This window comes from Bos grunniens, chromosome 16 (assembly GCF_055505025.1).
Source record: "Bos grunniens cultivar Pamir isolate PY7600 chromosome 16, Bosgru_T2T1.0, whole genome shotgun sequence".
NCBI classification, from domain to species: Eukaryota; Metazoa; Chordata; class Mammalia; order Artiodactyla; family Bovidae; genus Bos; species Bos grunniens.
This window is the reverse complement of record NC_141180.1, coordinates 45,410,406-45,426,717: the sequence shown is the minus strand read 5'-3', so window position 1 is coordinate 45,426,717 and position 16,312 is coordinate 45,410,406. Positions and strand designations below refer to the sequence as shown.

At 38.4% G+C, this 16,312-nt stretch overlaps 1 protein-coding gene across 13 annotated transcripts in view; it reads left to right on the top strand.

Moving 5' to 3' along the window:
- RGS7 (regulator of G protein signaling 7) overlaps positions 1-16,312 on the top strand; it is a 525,872-nt gene that overhangs the window by 286,031 nt on the left and 223,529 nt on the right. For 3 of the 13 annotated variants that reach the window (XM_086342666.1, XM_086342669.1, XM_086342667.1), the window contains one exon: positions 4,635-4,710. The exons of the other annotated variants lie outside the window; for them this stretch is intronic. In XM_086342666.1, coding sequence (XP_086198792.1) covers positions 4,641-4,710 — 70 coding nt within the window. In that variant the 5' untranslated portion in view covers positions 4,635-4,640. The remainder of the gene's footprint in view (positions 1-4,634; positions 4,711-16,312) is intronic. 13 annotated transcript variants of the gene reach the window in all.

Below are 16,312 nucleotides of genomic sequence, written 5' to 3'. Positions count from 1 at the left end.
AACTCTGTGCAACCCCATAGACGGCAGCTCACCAGGCTCCCCCGTCCCTGGGATTCTCCAGGCAAGAACACTGGAGTGGGTTGCCATTTCCTTCTCCAATGCATGAAGGTGAAAAGTGAAAGTGAATGAAAAGTGAAAGTGAAGTCGCTCAGTCGTGTCCGACTCTTAGCGACCCCATTGACTTCAGCCTACCAGGCTCCTCCGTCCATGGGATTTTCCAGGCAAGAGTACTGGAGTGGGTTGCCATTGCCTTCTCCTATTATACTTACCTCCAAATCCATCAAGTTGAATATATTAAATATGTATAGGTTTTTATGTTAATCAAACCTCAATAAAGTAGTTATAAAAAAGTTGTACCCTTTGACTATTATGTTCCCACTTCCCCATCTACCAGTCCTTGGGAACCACTATTCTACTGTCTGCTTTTATAGAGCTTGACTGTTTTATATTTCTCATTATATGGTGTCATACAGTATTTGTCCTTCTGTGTCTGGCTTATTTCACTTAGCGTAATGTCCTACAGATTCACCCATGTTGTCTAAAAGGCAGGATTTCCTTCTATTTTTAAGGCTGAATAGTATTCTATTAACCTCAAGTTTTAGGCTCAGAAAAGCACCTTTAATTCTCTAGAATCCATTCAGTCCATTTTTTCCCCTCTCTGTTCTATTCTTACTCTCAGCAAATTTGATAACAAAGGAAGCCCTCACCAGTGATATGTTGAGCTACTCCAGTTAGATAGAAAGAGGAACTATTATATTTTGTATTACTGGATAAGGAATCATTTTCCATATTTCATTATTATTTTGGCCCTCTAATAAAGTATACAGTTCTCTGTGATCTGTTGTTTTTAGGCATATATATAAAACTGAGTAGTAAGTATGAGCTTAAAAATTAAAGAAAGAAAGAAAGAAAGTGAAGTCGCTCAGTCATGTCTGACTCTTTGTGACCCCATAGACTGTATCCTACCAGGCTCCTCCGTCCATGGGATTTTCCAGGCAAGAGTACTGGAGTGGGTTGCCATTTCCTTCTCCAAAACTTAAATTGCTTTTAAATGAAATAATTTGAATATGTCCTGCCTCTTATATTTTCTTCTTCCAAGGCTTGTATGAATATTTATTAGTTATCAGGGAGAAATGATCTGTGTAGCCTTATAGTTATCTTGTGGGTAGCTGCATGGGTAAGAAGAAAAAGGAGAAAGCTTGATGATATGAAGTGGCTGAATGCAAGTTTAGTTAGTGTATATTTTACACCTAAAAGTTTTTGAGAAAGCTTTCAAGGTGCCTTATGACTTAAACCTGTCTACATTTGGAATCAACTTAAAGACAATAAAAATAAATAATGTGGAATATTTTTCATAGAGACTGTCTAGGTAATTCTAAGATACTTCTAAGAGTCTAAGATAACTTTTCTGAAACTGACATCTTACTGTGAAATATTTTTCATCTATCATTGGAATGGCTAGCATGGGTTCTGCAGAAACTCAGAGAGAAATAGATTGCTTTTCAAAACAGTTGTAAAATATTTTGGCATGAATCATGCTTATAATATTTTGCTTTTATAAATAAGCTAAATATGAACCTGAAAAAAATGGCATACTTGCGTTTTATCCTTATTTTTTTATGTTGATTGTTACTGGGAAATTCAATATTTCTGTGTGTGATACACAGGAAATGAGCACTAAGTGGAAAATTATTGTAGTTAATACCAATAGTATTATTACTTTTATTACCACTTTCAGAAGCCTGGATTAGGCCCAGATTAGACACTCTCTGCCCTCCTAGAGAGTTCATGTGTTGCAAGACCATGAGTTAAGTACCTGTGTTGGAGACTGTAGCATGTAGCACAAGGTTTTTTTAGTACATCCTTAAAAGGTATTTTTTGAATGCCTTCATTAATTGGTGATGATTCCCCACATTCTCAAGGTGTAGCTTATAGATTTTAATACTGTGTAATGTATCCTATCTTTTATTTCTCACAAGTAACTAAGCATATGAAATTGAAATCTCCTAGGGAGATGAATGGATGTTAATGGCTCTTTCATATAGTATCATTGGAGCTTAAGATCATTACATATGGATATTGATTTTTTCCTTAAATAAATCACATTTTGGCTTTCTTAGCTAATTTTTTTCCCATTATCATCATGTCAATACCCAGTTAATTGTGCCATCTGTACTCTTAGTGAAACAATAGTGTAGTGAAAATCAGAGGCAACCTTCCAAATTTGTTTAGGGAGATTTAACTGATGTGGGTATGTTAAATTTTCAATTTGTATTTACCTACTCTGTGAAAATTTTCACAAATGTTGACCTTTCTTTAAAGCAACAGACCTGAAAACCTTAATTTTGTTCATTGGTGAGTTATTTTCTAAAATCCTAGAAATTATAGATTGCTAAAGAAAAGCCTACCAATGTGGAGCTTTACTTCTTTTAATTAATGCAATAGCATTGCTTTCTTTTGGGAGGAGATCAAAATTGACTATAGAGACAGACACTTAGTTGGGATGACACTAAAGCCTTAATTATCTCCAAGAATGAATAAATCTTGATGACTGAATTGCTGGTCTGGATATGTTTTCTGAAATGATGAATCACTATAATTGAGGTACACCATTTTGCTCTGCCTTTTTATCCTGATACCATCTAGCTTTCTCTTCATTTCTGTCTCTCTCTCAACATACTTCGAAGGGCTTCCATTTTTCACATCCTAGAAATTCTAAGGTAGAGAATTATTCTGTCCTTATCCCCATCCTGCCCTATCTGCATCCCCAAGCCAGCCTGTATTAATCATTCCTTTCTTTGGGTTTTTCTAGCACTGTGCCTTTTAAAAAAATGTACTGATTTTTTAATTGAGTAATAATTGCTTTACGGAATTGTGTTGTTTTCTTTCAAACCTCAACATGAATCAGCCATAGGTATACATATGTCCTCTCCCTTTTGAAACTCCCTCCTATCTCCTGCCCCATCCCACTCCTCTAGGTTGATACAGAGCTCCTGTTTGAGTTCCCTGCAACATACAGCAAATTTCCATTGGCTATCTATTTTACATATGGTAATGTAAGTTTCCATGTTTCTGTCTCCATACATCTCACCCTCTCCTCATCTCTCCCTGTGTCCATAAGTCTGTTCTCTATGTCTGCTTCTCCATTGCTGTCCTGCGAATAAATTCTTTGGTACCATCTTTCTAGATTCCATATGTAGGCACTAGTATACAGTATTTATCTTTCTCTTTCTGACTTACTTCATTCTGTATAATAGGCTCTAGGTTCATCCACCTCATTAGAACTGACTGACTCAGATACTTTCCTTTTTATGGCTGAATAATATTCCTTTGTATATATGTACCACAACTTTATCCATTCATCTGTCAATGGCCATCTAGGTTGCTTCCATGTTCTAGCTATTGTAAACAGTGAACACTGGGGTACATGTGTCTTTTTTCAATTTTGGTTTTCTCAAGGTATATGCCTAGGAGGGGGATTGCTGGGTCATATGGTAGTTTTATTCCTAGTTTTGTAAGGAGTCTCCATACCATATTCCATAGTGGCACTATTCATTTTCATTCCCACCAACAGTGCAAGAGGGTTCCCTTTTCTCCACCACCCTCTCCAGCATTTATTGTTTGTAGACTTTTTGATGATGGCCATTCTGACCAGTGTAGCACTGTGTTCTTCTTCATGGAATTTATTTTATCTCACATTTTGTCCTCAGTGAGCATGTGCTGTGATTCTTACTCATGGCTGTAAGCACCTGGAAAACAAGAATAACTTCTCATTTCAATTTGTATCTTCTGTACATCCAGTATCTGGCACATAGTAGATACTCAGCAAGTGTAATGACTTTTCACAGGACAGCTGATATCCCAGGCATTTGGGTACATCCACAGTGAATTTCACTTTTTGATTCAGTGGCGGTGGAAAGAGCACTCAGTGCAATTATTTGCTGTGTTGGCATCCAGCACTGTATGATCCTTTTATTTCAGCAGAGAACACTAGAAAGCTGACAACTCTGCATTGCTATCATCTACTAGCTTAGAAAGGTTTCAGGATGGAGACTCAGGATAAATTCCAGAACCCAAAGCACCCTCGATTTAAATTTTATTATTTGGTTTAAAGTGAATGTTTAGAATATCAGACATTCCCATATTTAAATGTAAATATTCTTCAACATCTGCGTAGAATAGTGGAAAGAGTATATATGTTTTGGTATATATTATCTTGTGTATGTACTTTTTAATATATATTCTGGAGACCTAGATTTCAGTCCTATTTTTCATGTTGCAAAGGAGAATATCATGTGTTAAGTGATAGCTCTAGCTCCAGTGCATTTAAGAATATGAATGTTCTGGTCATAACTGCTATATAGGAACTCCTGGCACTCACAATATGCTTGATATTCAGTAAATATTTACTTTTTGGATGTATTTGTTTATGTATCGTTGTCCTTACAAAAATAAGTAAAAGAAACTTCAGAGAAACTAAATAACTCGTCCAAGGTAATGCTATTAATAAGGTCCTAGGTATTTTCATCATCAACACCTTTGCTGCAAATAGTTTGATAGCAAGCTAACTGGCTATAAAGGCATTTTGCTGTAAAAGAAAAAAATAACTGATGAATATTTTGTCTGGATTGCAGTAGAAAATGATACACCATCAGCTTTGCAAATCCTTTGGTGATCCCTCCCATGTGTCAGAATCAGAAGTTCTCCAAGGTAAGCACATTTTGTAAGAGGTGGCTAGAGATTCCCAACAGTTTTTGAGAGCACTAATGATCGATTCTTGACCTAATTTAGTTTCCATGGCTTGTTCTCTCTTGCTGTCTTTCCCAAAGTTGTGACATAATATTAGAAATTGTAAGCAAAAGAAGAATAAAATCAAGCTCCTCCTATCCTCCTGCTGCTCCTCTACCCCCTGGAATTGGTTACATGATTCCTGATGCATGTAAGTTTCTTGAAAACGTTGAAAACTTTAACAGAATATGGCTAGATTAGATCACCAAAGGATTTGCAAGAACTGATATGTTACTATTTTCTAGTATGATGTAACAGTCAACTATCTTATCTTTTACAGCAAAATGGCCTCACAGCTGGTTAGTTGTATGAGAAACTGCTTGCCAGGAAGTTATTCATAGGAAAATAGTGGATATGTGTTAGGTAAACTATAGAGCTGATGTTAATCTAGTGTGTGTGTGTACATATGTATACAAATTATGATAATACATATCATTATATAGATAGTACATATCATTGTATATGATAATACATATTATGTATATCATTATATATATATAAAACATTTATATATATGTAAGACATTTATGAAACATACATATATATATATAATGTCTCATACTCTGATCCCATAAAATAACTTGAATGCTTCCTGTTTCATTCTGCATTCAGCTTGGAAATGCTTCTTTTTCTTTTATCAAAAAAAAAAAAATCAGTCCATTAAGAGACCTATGTCAAGGTAAGGTAACATGGGTAGTAATCAAAGGCATTTTTGGTTTTTTGAGACTTGATTACTTTACAAACATCCATCCATTCACCATAGTATCTAGATATTTTATCCAATGAAAAAGTGCCATGTTTATTTAGGAGATATGCACTGTAGATGGTGACTATAACCATGAAATAAAAGATACCTGCTCCTTGGAAGGAAAGCTGACAAAACTAGGCAGTGTATTAAAAAGCAGAGACATCACCTTGCCGACAAAGGTCCGTGTAGTCACAGTTATGGTTTTTCCAGTAGTCATGTATGGGTGTGAGAGTTGGATCATAAAGAAGGCTGAGTGCTGAAGAACTGATGCTTTTGATTTGTGGTGCTAGAGAAGATTCTTGAGAGTCCCTTGGACTGCCAGGAGATCAAACCAGTCAATTCTAAAGGAAATCAACCCTGAATATTCACTGGAAGGACTGTTGCTGAAGCTCCAATACTTTGGCCACCTGATGCAAAGAGCTGACTCATTCTAAAAGACCCTGATGTTGGGAAAGACTGAAGGCAAAAGGAGAAGGGGCGAGAGAGGATGAGATGGTTAGATAGCATCACCAACTCAATGGACATACATTTAGAGCAAACTCCAGGAGATAGTGGAGAACAGAGGAGCCTGGTGTTCTGCAGTTCATGGGTTTGCAAAGAATTGGACATGACTTAGTGACTAAACAACAACGATAGTCAGTGAAGGAGAAGAAAACACATGCTGAGAACAGTATATTGGAAAGAAATAGAACAAAACAGAGCAAAAACAAATAGAACAATAGCTAGAGGGTTAAAGAAGGGACCATGCTTATGTAAATTTCCCTGGGGACCTACCATTGCAACAAACACACTGGCCCCCTTTCACTTCCTTCCTTTCCACTGACTCTGAGCAGCAAACACAGGAACATCCCACGAATATTACCAGAACTGGGGCACACCCAAAATTCCATAGCTCTATGCCCATCACTTTTATCCAAATACCGAGACTGTCACATTACATAATTTTCACATTTGTTCTTATTATTGGTCATCACAGAATGGTCTTGTGTGCCAGTTAGCCATTTTGTCTCTTTCATTTATTTTGGGGATCAGATTTCTACTAACTTGTGTAATTTGCATAACCACTCAGATCTTTTTCCAGGGAAACAGTTATACTTTTCATGTAGATATAAGTTTTTTGTCCTAGCTTCACTGTCACATTTTGTTACAAAGAGATATTTTGGGTATTTGTTTATTTTTAAAATTTCTTCTTTGAAATGATTTCTTGTGGAAATCATGTACAAAATGACTTATCCCTTTTACTATATGCAGAACTTTATTGAGAAAGGAGAACGTTGCCTGAAGAGCATTTGTTTAGACAAGGGAGAGTCAGAAAAGTTATGAGATTGGACTGTAAGTTTTGTCTTTAGCCTATGGTATGGAATTAATTTAGAGTGTGATTTCTCCAGCGTGAGCTGGAGATTTGAGAAATTATTTACACAAGATCAAATTTTCCATGAGAGCAAAATGACGATTTTGGAAACTACACCCTTTCTTTTGCAGCATTGGAGTTCTTCACTGAGTAAAAATTTCCCCACTGTTTATTGCAGAGTGCTGCATTGTCCATGTCTGTGCGGGGAAGGTATCGTGAGGGCTGGGGAAGGGGAGGCTCATCACTAAAAGGGAGAGGGATATGGAGGCAAATGAAGAACATTCTATTAATAGAAGAGGCTCAGTCTGAGAAACATGACACTTGCATCAGGTAGCATCATCTTTTCCACCCATCATGATAGATATGGATCCTTCCTGTGGGGTCCTCCAGGTAGACTGTGCTATGCTCAGTATAACAAGAGGATAGCTCTGAGTGTTAATCCATTGCAAGTTGAAACTGAAAATTGCAGATTTCAAATGGTTTGGGAACAGAGTTTGGTGATGGATGAATCATAAGAGCCAGTCTAGAAGACACCATCACTAGAGTTACACTGATGATTTAAAATGTTTGGAAAGCATCTATGTTCATCAGTGATATTGGCCTGTAGTTTTCTTTTTTTGTGGCATCTTTGTCAGGTTTTGGTATTAGGGTGATGGTGGCCTCATAGAATGAGTTTGGAAGTTTACCTTCCTCTGCAATTTTCTGGAAGAGTTTGAGTAGGATAGGTGTTAGCTCTTCTCTAAATTTTTGGTAGAATTTAGCTGTGAAGCCGTCTGGACCTGGGCTTTTGTTTGCTGGAAGATTTCTGATTACAGTTTCAATTTCTGTGCTTGTGATGGGTCTGTTAAGATTTTCTATTTCTTCCTGGTTCCGTTTTGGAAAGTTGTACTTTTCTAAGAATTTGTCCATGTCTTCCAAGTTGTCCATTTTATTGGCATATAATTGTTGATAGTAGTCTCTTATGATCCTTTGTACTTCTGTGTTGTCTGTTGTGATCTCTCCATTTTCATTTCTAATTTTATTGATTTGATTTTTCTCCCTTTGTTTCTTGATGAGTCTGGCTAATGGTTTGTCAATTTTATTTATCCTTTCAAAGAACCAGCTTTTGGCTTGGTTGATTTTTGCTATGGTCTCTTGTTTTTTTTTGCATTTATTTCTGCCCTAATTTTTAAGATTTCTTTCCTTCTACTTACCCTGGGGTTCTTCATTTCTTCCTTTTCTAGTTGCTTTAGGTGTAGAGTTAGGTTATTTATTTGACTTTTTTCTTGTTTCTTGAGGTATGCCTGTATTGCTATGAACCGTCTCCTTAGCACCGCTTTTACAGTGTCCCACAGGTTTTGGGTTGTTGTGTTTTCATTCGTTTCTATGCATATTTTGATTTCTTTTTTGATTTCTTCTGTGATTTGTTAGTTATTCAGCAGTGTGTTGTTCAGCCTCCATATGTTGGATTTTTTAATAGTTTTTCTCCTGTAATTGAGATCTAATCTTACTACATTGGGGTCAGAAAAGATGCTTGGAATGATTTCAATTTTTTTGAATTTACCAAAGCTAGATTTATGGCCCAGGATGTGATCTATCCTGGAGAAGGTTCCATGTGCACTTGAGAAAGGTGAAATTCATTGTTTTGGGGTGAAATGTCCTGTAGATATCAATTAGGTCTAACTGATCTATTGTATCATTTAAAGTTTGTGTTTCCTTGTTAATTTTCTGTTCAGTTGATCTATCCCTAGGTGTGAGTGGGGTATTAAAGTCTCCCAATATTATTGTGTTACTGTTAATTTCCCCTTTCATACTTGTTAGCATTTGTCTTACATATTGCAGTGCTTCTATGTTGGGTGCATATATATTTATAATTGTTATATCTTCTTATTGGATTGATCCTTTGATCATTATGTAGTGTCCTTCTTGGTCTCTTTTCACAGCCTTTGTTTTAAAGTCTATTTTATCTGATATGAGTATTGCTACTCCTTTCTTTTGGTCTCTATTTGCATGGAATATGTTTTTCCAGCCCTTCACTTTCAGTCTGTATGTGTCCCCTGTTTTGAGGTGGGTCTCTTGTAGACAACATATATAGGGGTCTTGTTTTTGTATCCATTCAGCCAGTCTATGTCTTTTGGTTGGGGCATTCAACCCATTTATGTTTAAGGTAATTATTGATAAGTATGATCCTGTTGCCATTTACTTTATTGTTTGGGGTTTGAGTTTGTACCCCCTTTTTGTGTTTCCTGTCTAGAGAAGATCATTTAGCATTTGTTGGAGATCTGGTTTGGTGGTGCTGAATTCTCTCAGCTTTTGCTTGTCTGTAAAGCTTTTGATTTCTCCTTCATATTTGAATGAGATCCTTGCTGGGTACAGTAATATGGGCTGTAGGTTATTTTCTTTCATCACTTTAAGTATGTCCTGCCATTCCCTCCTGGCCTGAAGAGTTTATATTGAAAGATCAGCTGTTATCCTTATGGGAATCCCCTTGTGTGTTATTTGTTGTTTTTCCCTTGCTGCTTTTAATATTTGTTCTTTGTGTTTGATCTTTGTTAATTTGATTAATATGTGTCTTGGAGTGTTTCACCTTGGGTTTATCCTGTTTGGAACTCTCTGGGTTTCTTGGACTTGGGTGATTATTTCCTTCCCCATTTTAGTAAAGTTTTCAACTATTATCTCCTCAAGTATTTTCTCATGGTCTTTCTTTTTGTCTTCTTCTTCTGGGACTCCTATGATTCGAATGTTGGGGAGTTTAACATTGTCCCAGAGGTCTTGGAAAGCAAAGTTTGATATAAACTTGATGTGAAAAGTCACTGGCCACTTGGTCACTCTCACCCCACAAATAGTGGTATCTTAAGGTGACAAACTAATTTGGTAGTTCAATTTAGGACAGTTTACCATGTCCATATGTCTTTATTTAGATCATATGCTTTTTAGTGATCATTCTTACTCAGAATAAATTTCATGTTAGAAATCTTTCAGGGCCCATCTGTGGAAGGTACTGATGTGATAGAGGACTGGATTGCCCGTGGAAGACCTGCGTTCTCTCTTTGTCCCCCTTATCAGACATTTCAATAGAGGGTTAATGAAGCCTAGGTATGAAATATTTGGTTTTTAAAGCTTGTTGCTACCTGACCTCTTTGTTAGACTAAGCCTTAGAGAACCCAAACAGGGAGTTAAAAATAGAGTTAACATTTGCTTTAAAAATTTAAGGATATTCCTCTTTTGGGTGAGAGCAAGGAGGTTTCTTTTAATATTTGACTTTTCCCCCATTCTCTCTTTTGGCAGCCTTCACATGTACAGATCTCACTGAAGTCATTCCAGGATGAAAGCATTTATGATCAAATACCAGAAACTAAAAATAATTATCCTACCCTTTCTCTAGAGGTTATTGAATATTTCTCCTAACTATTCTGGTCAGCTGGCCTTTTAACAAGAGATGGATTTTTATGGTTGAGGGGGGTGAATGTAGTAGATCAGTAAATAATTCAAAATAACTGCACTCAAAACCACCCTTTAGTGCCAAGCAATCTGGCTTGTTTCACAATTCAAATAGTTTTGGAAAATGGTGATGCAGCCCAAACTCGAAGAAAATATTAGATTACACCAGTCAGTAAATGTTGTGTTTGATAATGTCTCAGCCATCCTCCCCTTTCCTGGCACTAGCTCCATGGATTTACATTGGGCAAATATCTCGTCCTACCCTCAGTCCAAGTGGTTTGAGTGGGGCCAGCCAGTCTCTGGATCAAAGTGAGGGGATGGAATGTGACTCAGGTTTGGCGAATCTGAAAATCATGACCAGTGGTTTTGCTGAAACAGTTGGAGAAAGAGACCTTTTCTTTCTGCATGTTGTTGTTAGTAGGTATAAACCTAAGGTGAAATTAGTCTGAGAATGAAACCAGTACAGAGAAGAGCAGAGTCACAGAGTAGAGTGAAATTTGGTCTTGACAACAGCTTTTTTTTGGCTATTATTTTATCTATTTTATTTTTTTAATTGGAGGATAATTGCTTTACAATGTCATGTTTTTTTCTGCCATACAACATGAACTCGCCGTAAGTATACATATAAATACATACGTGTGTGTGTGTGTGTATATATATACATCTATGTGTGTATGCGTGTGTGTGTATATATATATACCTTTTCTCTTGTGCCTCCCTCCCTCTACCCACCCCTCACCCCTCTAGGTTGTCACAGAGCAACAGGTTGGACTCCCTGTGTTATATAGCAGCTTTCCATTAGCTGGTTTTTTTGTTTTTTTTTTTAGTTCCTCCTCGATTCTATGTTGTAATTAAAGCTTTTCAATTACTGAGCTAATAAATTCCCACTTTGCTTCAGTTCACTTCAGTTCAGTCACTCAGTCGTGTCCGACTCTTTGCGACCCCATGAATCGCAGCACACCAGGCCTCCCTGTCCATCACCAACTCCCAGAGTTCACTCAGACTCACGTCCATCGAGTCAGTGATGCCATCCAGCCATCTCATCCTCTGTCGTCCCCTTCTCCTCCTGCCCCCAATCCCTCCCAGCATCAGAGACGTGTCCAATGAATCAACTCTTCACATGAGGTGGCCAAAGTATTGGAGTTTCAACCTCAGCATCATTCCTTCTAAAGAAATCCCAGGGCTGATCTCCTTCAGAATGGACTGGTTGGATCTCCTTGCAGTCCAAGGGACTCTCAAGAGTCTTCTCCAACACCACAGTTCAAAAGCATCAATTATTCGGCGCTCAGCCTTCTTCACAGTCCAACTCTCACATCCATACATGACCACAGGAAAAACCATAGCCTTGACTAGACGGACCTTTGTTGGCAAAGTGATGTCTCTGCTTTTGAATATGGTATCTAGGTTGGTCATAACTTTCCTTCCAAGGAGTAAGCGTCTTTTGATTTCATGGCTGCAGTCACCATCTGCAGTGATTTTGGAGCCCAAAAAAATAAAGTCTGACACTGTTTCCACTGTTTCCCCATCTATTTCCCATGAAGTGATGGGACCAGATGCCATGATCTTCGTTTTCTGAATGTTGAGCTTTAAGCCAACTTTTTCACTCTCCACTTTCACTTTCATCAAGAGGCTTTTTAGTTCCTCTTCACTTTCTGCCATAAGGGTGGTGTCATCTACATATCTGAGGTTATTGATATTTCTCCCGGCAATCTTGATTCCAGCTTGTGCTTCTTCCAGTCCAGTGTTTCTCATGATGTACTCTGCATATAAGTTAGCTTAACCTGGGCTTCTGGTAATGAGTTATGAATTATACATTCCTCTTAATTATATTCAGTCCTCATTTTTCCCTAGAAATTCTTTGCATCTGACACTAAACTTGGTTATTTTGATTTGTTTTGGGTGGGGGGAGTGGGTAAAATTTTTCTGTTTAAGTTTCATGTTTTTATTTCTTTGAGCTGTAAAACTAAAACAATGCATCATTGTGTCCCTGTTAAAAATAGAGCAATCTAAGACATGGAGAGTTAAGCTTTGTCTCCTTGTATCTATGTGGCCTAGACTTGACTTGTCACAGTTGCAGAGATTCAAAGAAAGATCGCATTTGTAAAGGCTGTTAAATGGTGCATTAATTTTACAGGATATTGCCCATTAACTTTAACTATTTGACTATGATAAAGTTTCTGTGGCTTTTTCTTCTTCTTAGGTGCTTAACACTAGAAAGAAGCATGGTCATGCATACTCTTGTTCCTACTGCACGTTTTCAGAGTCAAACCTTTCTGAAGGAATTCCACCACAGTATAAACCACAAGAAGTAAAACTTGTGTTTTATTTACTCTCAGATCATGTGTCAGTGGTCAGTGCCTCTCTGGAACCAGAGAAGTAGAAACAGCCTCATTGCAGCCTTTTGCAGAATGGAGGGTCTCCTGGAAAGTAGTCTGTGCAACAGTTTCTCACAGACCACCCATCTTGCCATGTTCCAGGAAGGATGGCCAAGAACATTCTGCATGAACATGGTCAGACTGTAATGAAGCCTTGCCTGCATGATCTGTGTGGGCATGTGTAAGGTCCCAGGGCACTCTGGCAAAACAGTCCCCTCCATGTGTCATTTCTCAAGGTCTTCTGCTGTTTCTTGCACTGTGATATTTTAATGACAGCTTTAGTTTTAAACTCTACCCAGTTTAACTCATCAGATGTGCTGTGTTTTTATCTGATGTCTTTTAAAATGTGTTTACCACTTAGGTGACTAGATTATGGATCTATTCTGAGAGGTGTCAGAAATATTACCATCTAGTTCTATCCATTTCCTTAATTATTTCAACCTTTACACATTTTGTGTAATTTCAAAGTGATAAAGCATCTTTCAGTAAAAGGAAAAGACTAAGGGTCACATTTTTAAAATCAAGATCCTCCTTCCTTCCCCTTTTCTTTCTCCTTTCTGTACTTCCCGTCCTCTTTCTTTTTGTCTTACTTGGGGTTTGTAGTGTAACATTATGTTTGTCTATGGGTGGAGGTGCTTGGAATGTGATTTAATTAACTTTAGTGAGTGGGGAAATGGCAATCCACTCTAGTAATCTTGCGTGGAGAATTCCATGGACAGAAGAGCCTGGCAGGCTACAGTCCGTGGGGTTGCAAAAAGTCAGGTATGACTGAGCAACTATTACTCACTCACTCAGACAGTGAGTGAAAGTCAGGATATAGGTCTAGATTTCTTGAGTGGACCTTTGATTGTTAATTGTTCTTTGTCTGGTGGGATTAATCATGTAAATAAATTAAGGAATGTGTAAAAATTTAGCACAGCATACTTTTGCATATTATATTCTTAGTAAAAGTTTACCTTAAAAGTAATTTAGCATCTAAGGATTAACAAAGATTTTACGTGCCATTTTATTTGAGCCTCTCAGTACCCTATGAGGTAAGACTGACTGCTTTTTCACTATTTATGGCAAAATAATTGAAGATTGGGGCTTCGCAGGTGGCTCAGTGGTACAGAATCTGCCTGCCAACGCAGGAGACTCAGGAAACATGGGTTCAATCTCTGGGTCGGGAAGATTCCATGAAGAAGGAAATACCAGCTCACTCCAGTATTCTTGCTGGGAAAATCTCACAGACAAAGGAGACTCATGAGCTACAGTCCACGGGGTCACAAAGAGTTGGACATGACTTAGTGACTGAGTATGAGCAGAAACTGAAGACCAGAGAACAAAAATGTCTTGACCAAAAACACACTGCCAACAAATATAGAAATAAGACTTGAACCCAGGCCCGGCATAGTTGTCCATAGTTATAATTATCTTGAGTCTCACACATGTTGTCTCAGGCGCTGTTATATCCTGAATTGTGCTTGCTCCAAATCCATATGCTGAAACCCTAATGCTTCGTAATTCCGAATGTAACTGTTTTGAGGTACAGGGCCTTTAAAGCAGTATTAAGTGAAAATGAGGCCCTTTGGGGTGGGCCCCAATCCAATCTGACCGGTATCCTTATAAAAAGAGGCGATTAGGACAAAATAGAGAGACACCACACCAGAGAAAAGCCACATGAGCGCACAGTGAAAAGGTTGGCCGTCTGTAAACCAAACACCGAGCCCTCAGGCAAAGCCAGACCTGCAGACACCTTATCTCGGCCTTCCAGCCTCCAGAGCTGTGAGAAAATAAATTTCTGTTGCTGAAGTCATCCAGTCTGTAGTGTTTTTGTTGTTGTTGTTGTTGCTTTTATGGCAGCCCTAGCAAACTAGCATAGGAACGAAACAAAAGCTAAGGAATTCATTAATTCAACATATTCTTACACCAAACCAGCTTTCTGTTCAGGGCTGGTTCTGAGCAGAAACCATGGAATGTCTACTCAATTAGTGCTATGAAAGATGAATGGATAACTTTCTATATTGGAGATGTTTAAAATATCTGCCAAGGCATGCTGTCTCTGAGAAATACCCTGTTATCTAAGAATATAATCAGTCCAGTCCAAAACCTCCTACTGAGAAAGTGAATTAGAAAACTAAAATTGCAGAGAATTCTCCTCCAGCTATAAACTAAGGTGAAATACTGACAGCAATAGGAAAAAATTTAAATGGTCATAAAAGACAAAATTTTTATAGACAATGCCACCGGCACCAAGGTAACTGGAGAACATGTTTAATAAAAACCAGAGAAAGGAAGACAATTGACCTTTTAAAATATGTATTATTTCATTGGAGGATAATTACTTTACAGCATTGTGATGGCTTTTACCATCCATCAGTATGAATCAGCCATAGGCATACATTTGTCCCCTCCATCCTGTACTTCTCTTCCATCTCCCTCCACACCCTATCCCTCCATGTTGTCACAGAGCACTGGCTTTGGGTGCTCTATGTCATACATCAGACTCCCGCTGGCTATCTGTTTTACTTATGGTAATGTACACGTTTCAGTGCTATTCTCAGATCATCCCACCCTCTCCTCCTCCCACTGAGTCCAAAAGTCTGTTGTTTATGTTCTGTCTCCTTTGCTGCCCTGCACGTAGGATCACTTCACTTTTACCATATATATTGTATGAGGTTGGAAATGTCTCTCTAACAGGGCTATTGTGAGGATTAATGGGGCTTCCCTGGTGGCTCAGATGGTAAAGAATCTCAAATCATCCCAGCCTCTACCTTTTCTCACGGTGTCCAGTTTGATACAGTTTTGATAAACTGCACACAAAATGGAAGCCCAATGTTATTGTCAAACTTTTTGAGAAGAAACAGGAATTTTTTTCATCCCCGTCATTCAGTTCATCCCTCTGAGTTATGTGAATATGATGAATTTTGTGCCATTTCTCTTCTAAACAGAGAATATCCTGCATGGTACCTGATAGGTGATTACCCAAGCACGACCCCCAGTTGGGCTGTTTCTTACAATATTTTCTTATAATGGTTTGCCAAATTGTACGCCTAAGGAAATTATTACCCATCCCAGGCGTGCCCTGCACACCATCTGGGTCTGTTCTTGTGCCTGCTTCCCAGCAGGGCAGCTCTGCCCACAGTGTGGTCATCCTCCTCTGGAGGCTTGTCTTGTCCCTAATCAAGCCCTGAAGAGGCGTCTCCTTATGGCACTCACAGATGGCTGTGTGGAAAACATTATCTCATCTTGGGAAAGCTTTTGTAAGGTCATCTTTAGGCCAAGGTGACTTAACAACAACAACAAAAAAGTTGTTCAAAGAGGCTAGAAAACAATTGCTTGACTAACATTGGACAACCTAATTCCCCAGCTTATAAAAGTGACAGATCATAGATAAACTGATTTTGTTTAGCCTACTCTACTTCCCAGGTGGCTCAGTGTTAAAGAACCGACTTGTCAATGCAGGAGACACGGGAGACATGGGTTCGATCTCTGTGTTGGGAAGATCCCCTGGAGGAAGGCATGGCAACCCATTCCAGTATTCCTGCCTGGAGAATCCCGTGGACAGAGGAGCCTGGTGGGCTACAGTCCATGGGGTCACAAAAAGTCGGACAAGACTGAGCAGCAGGCGTGGCACTAGCCTACTTTAAT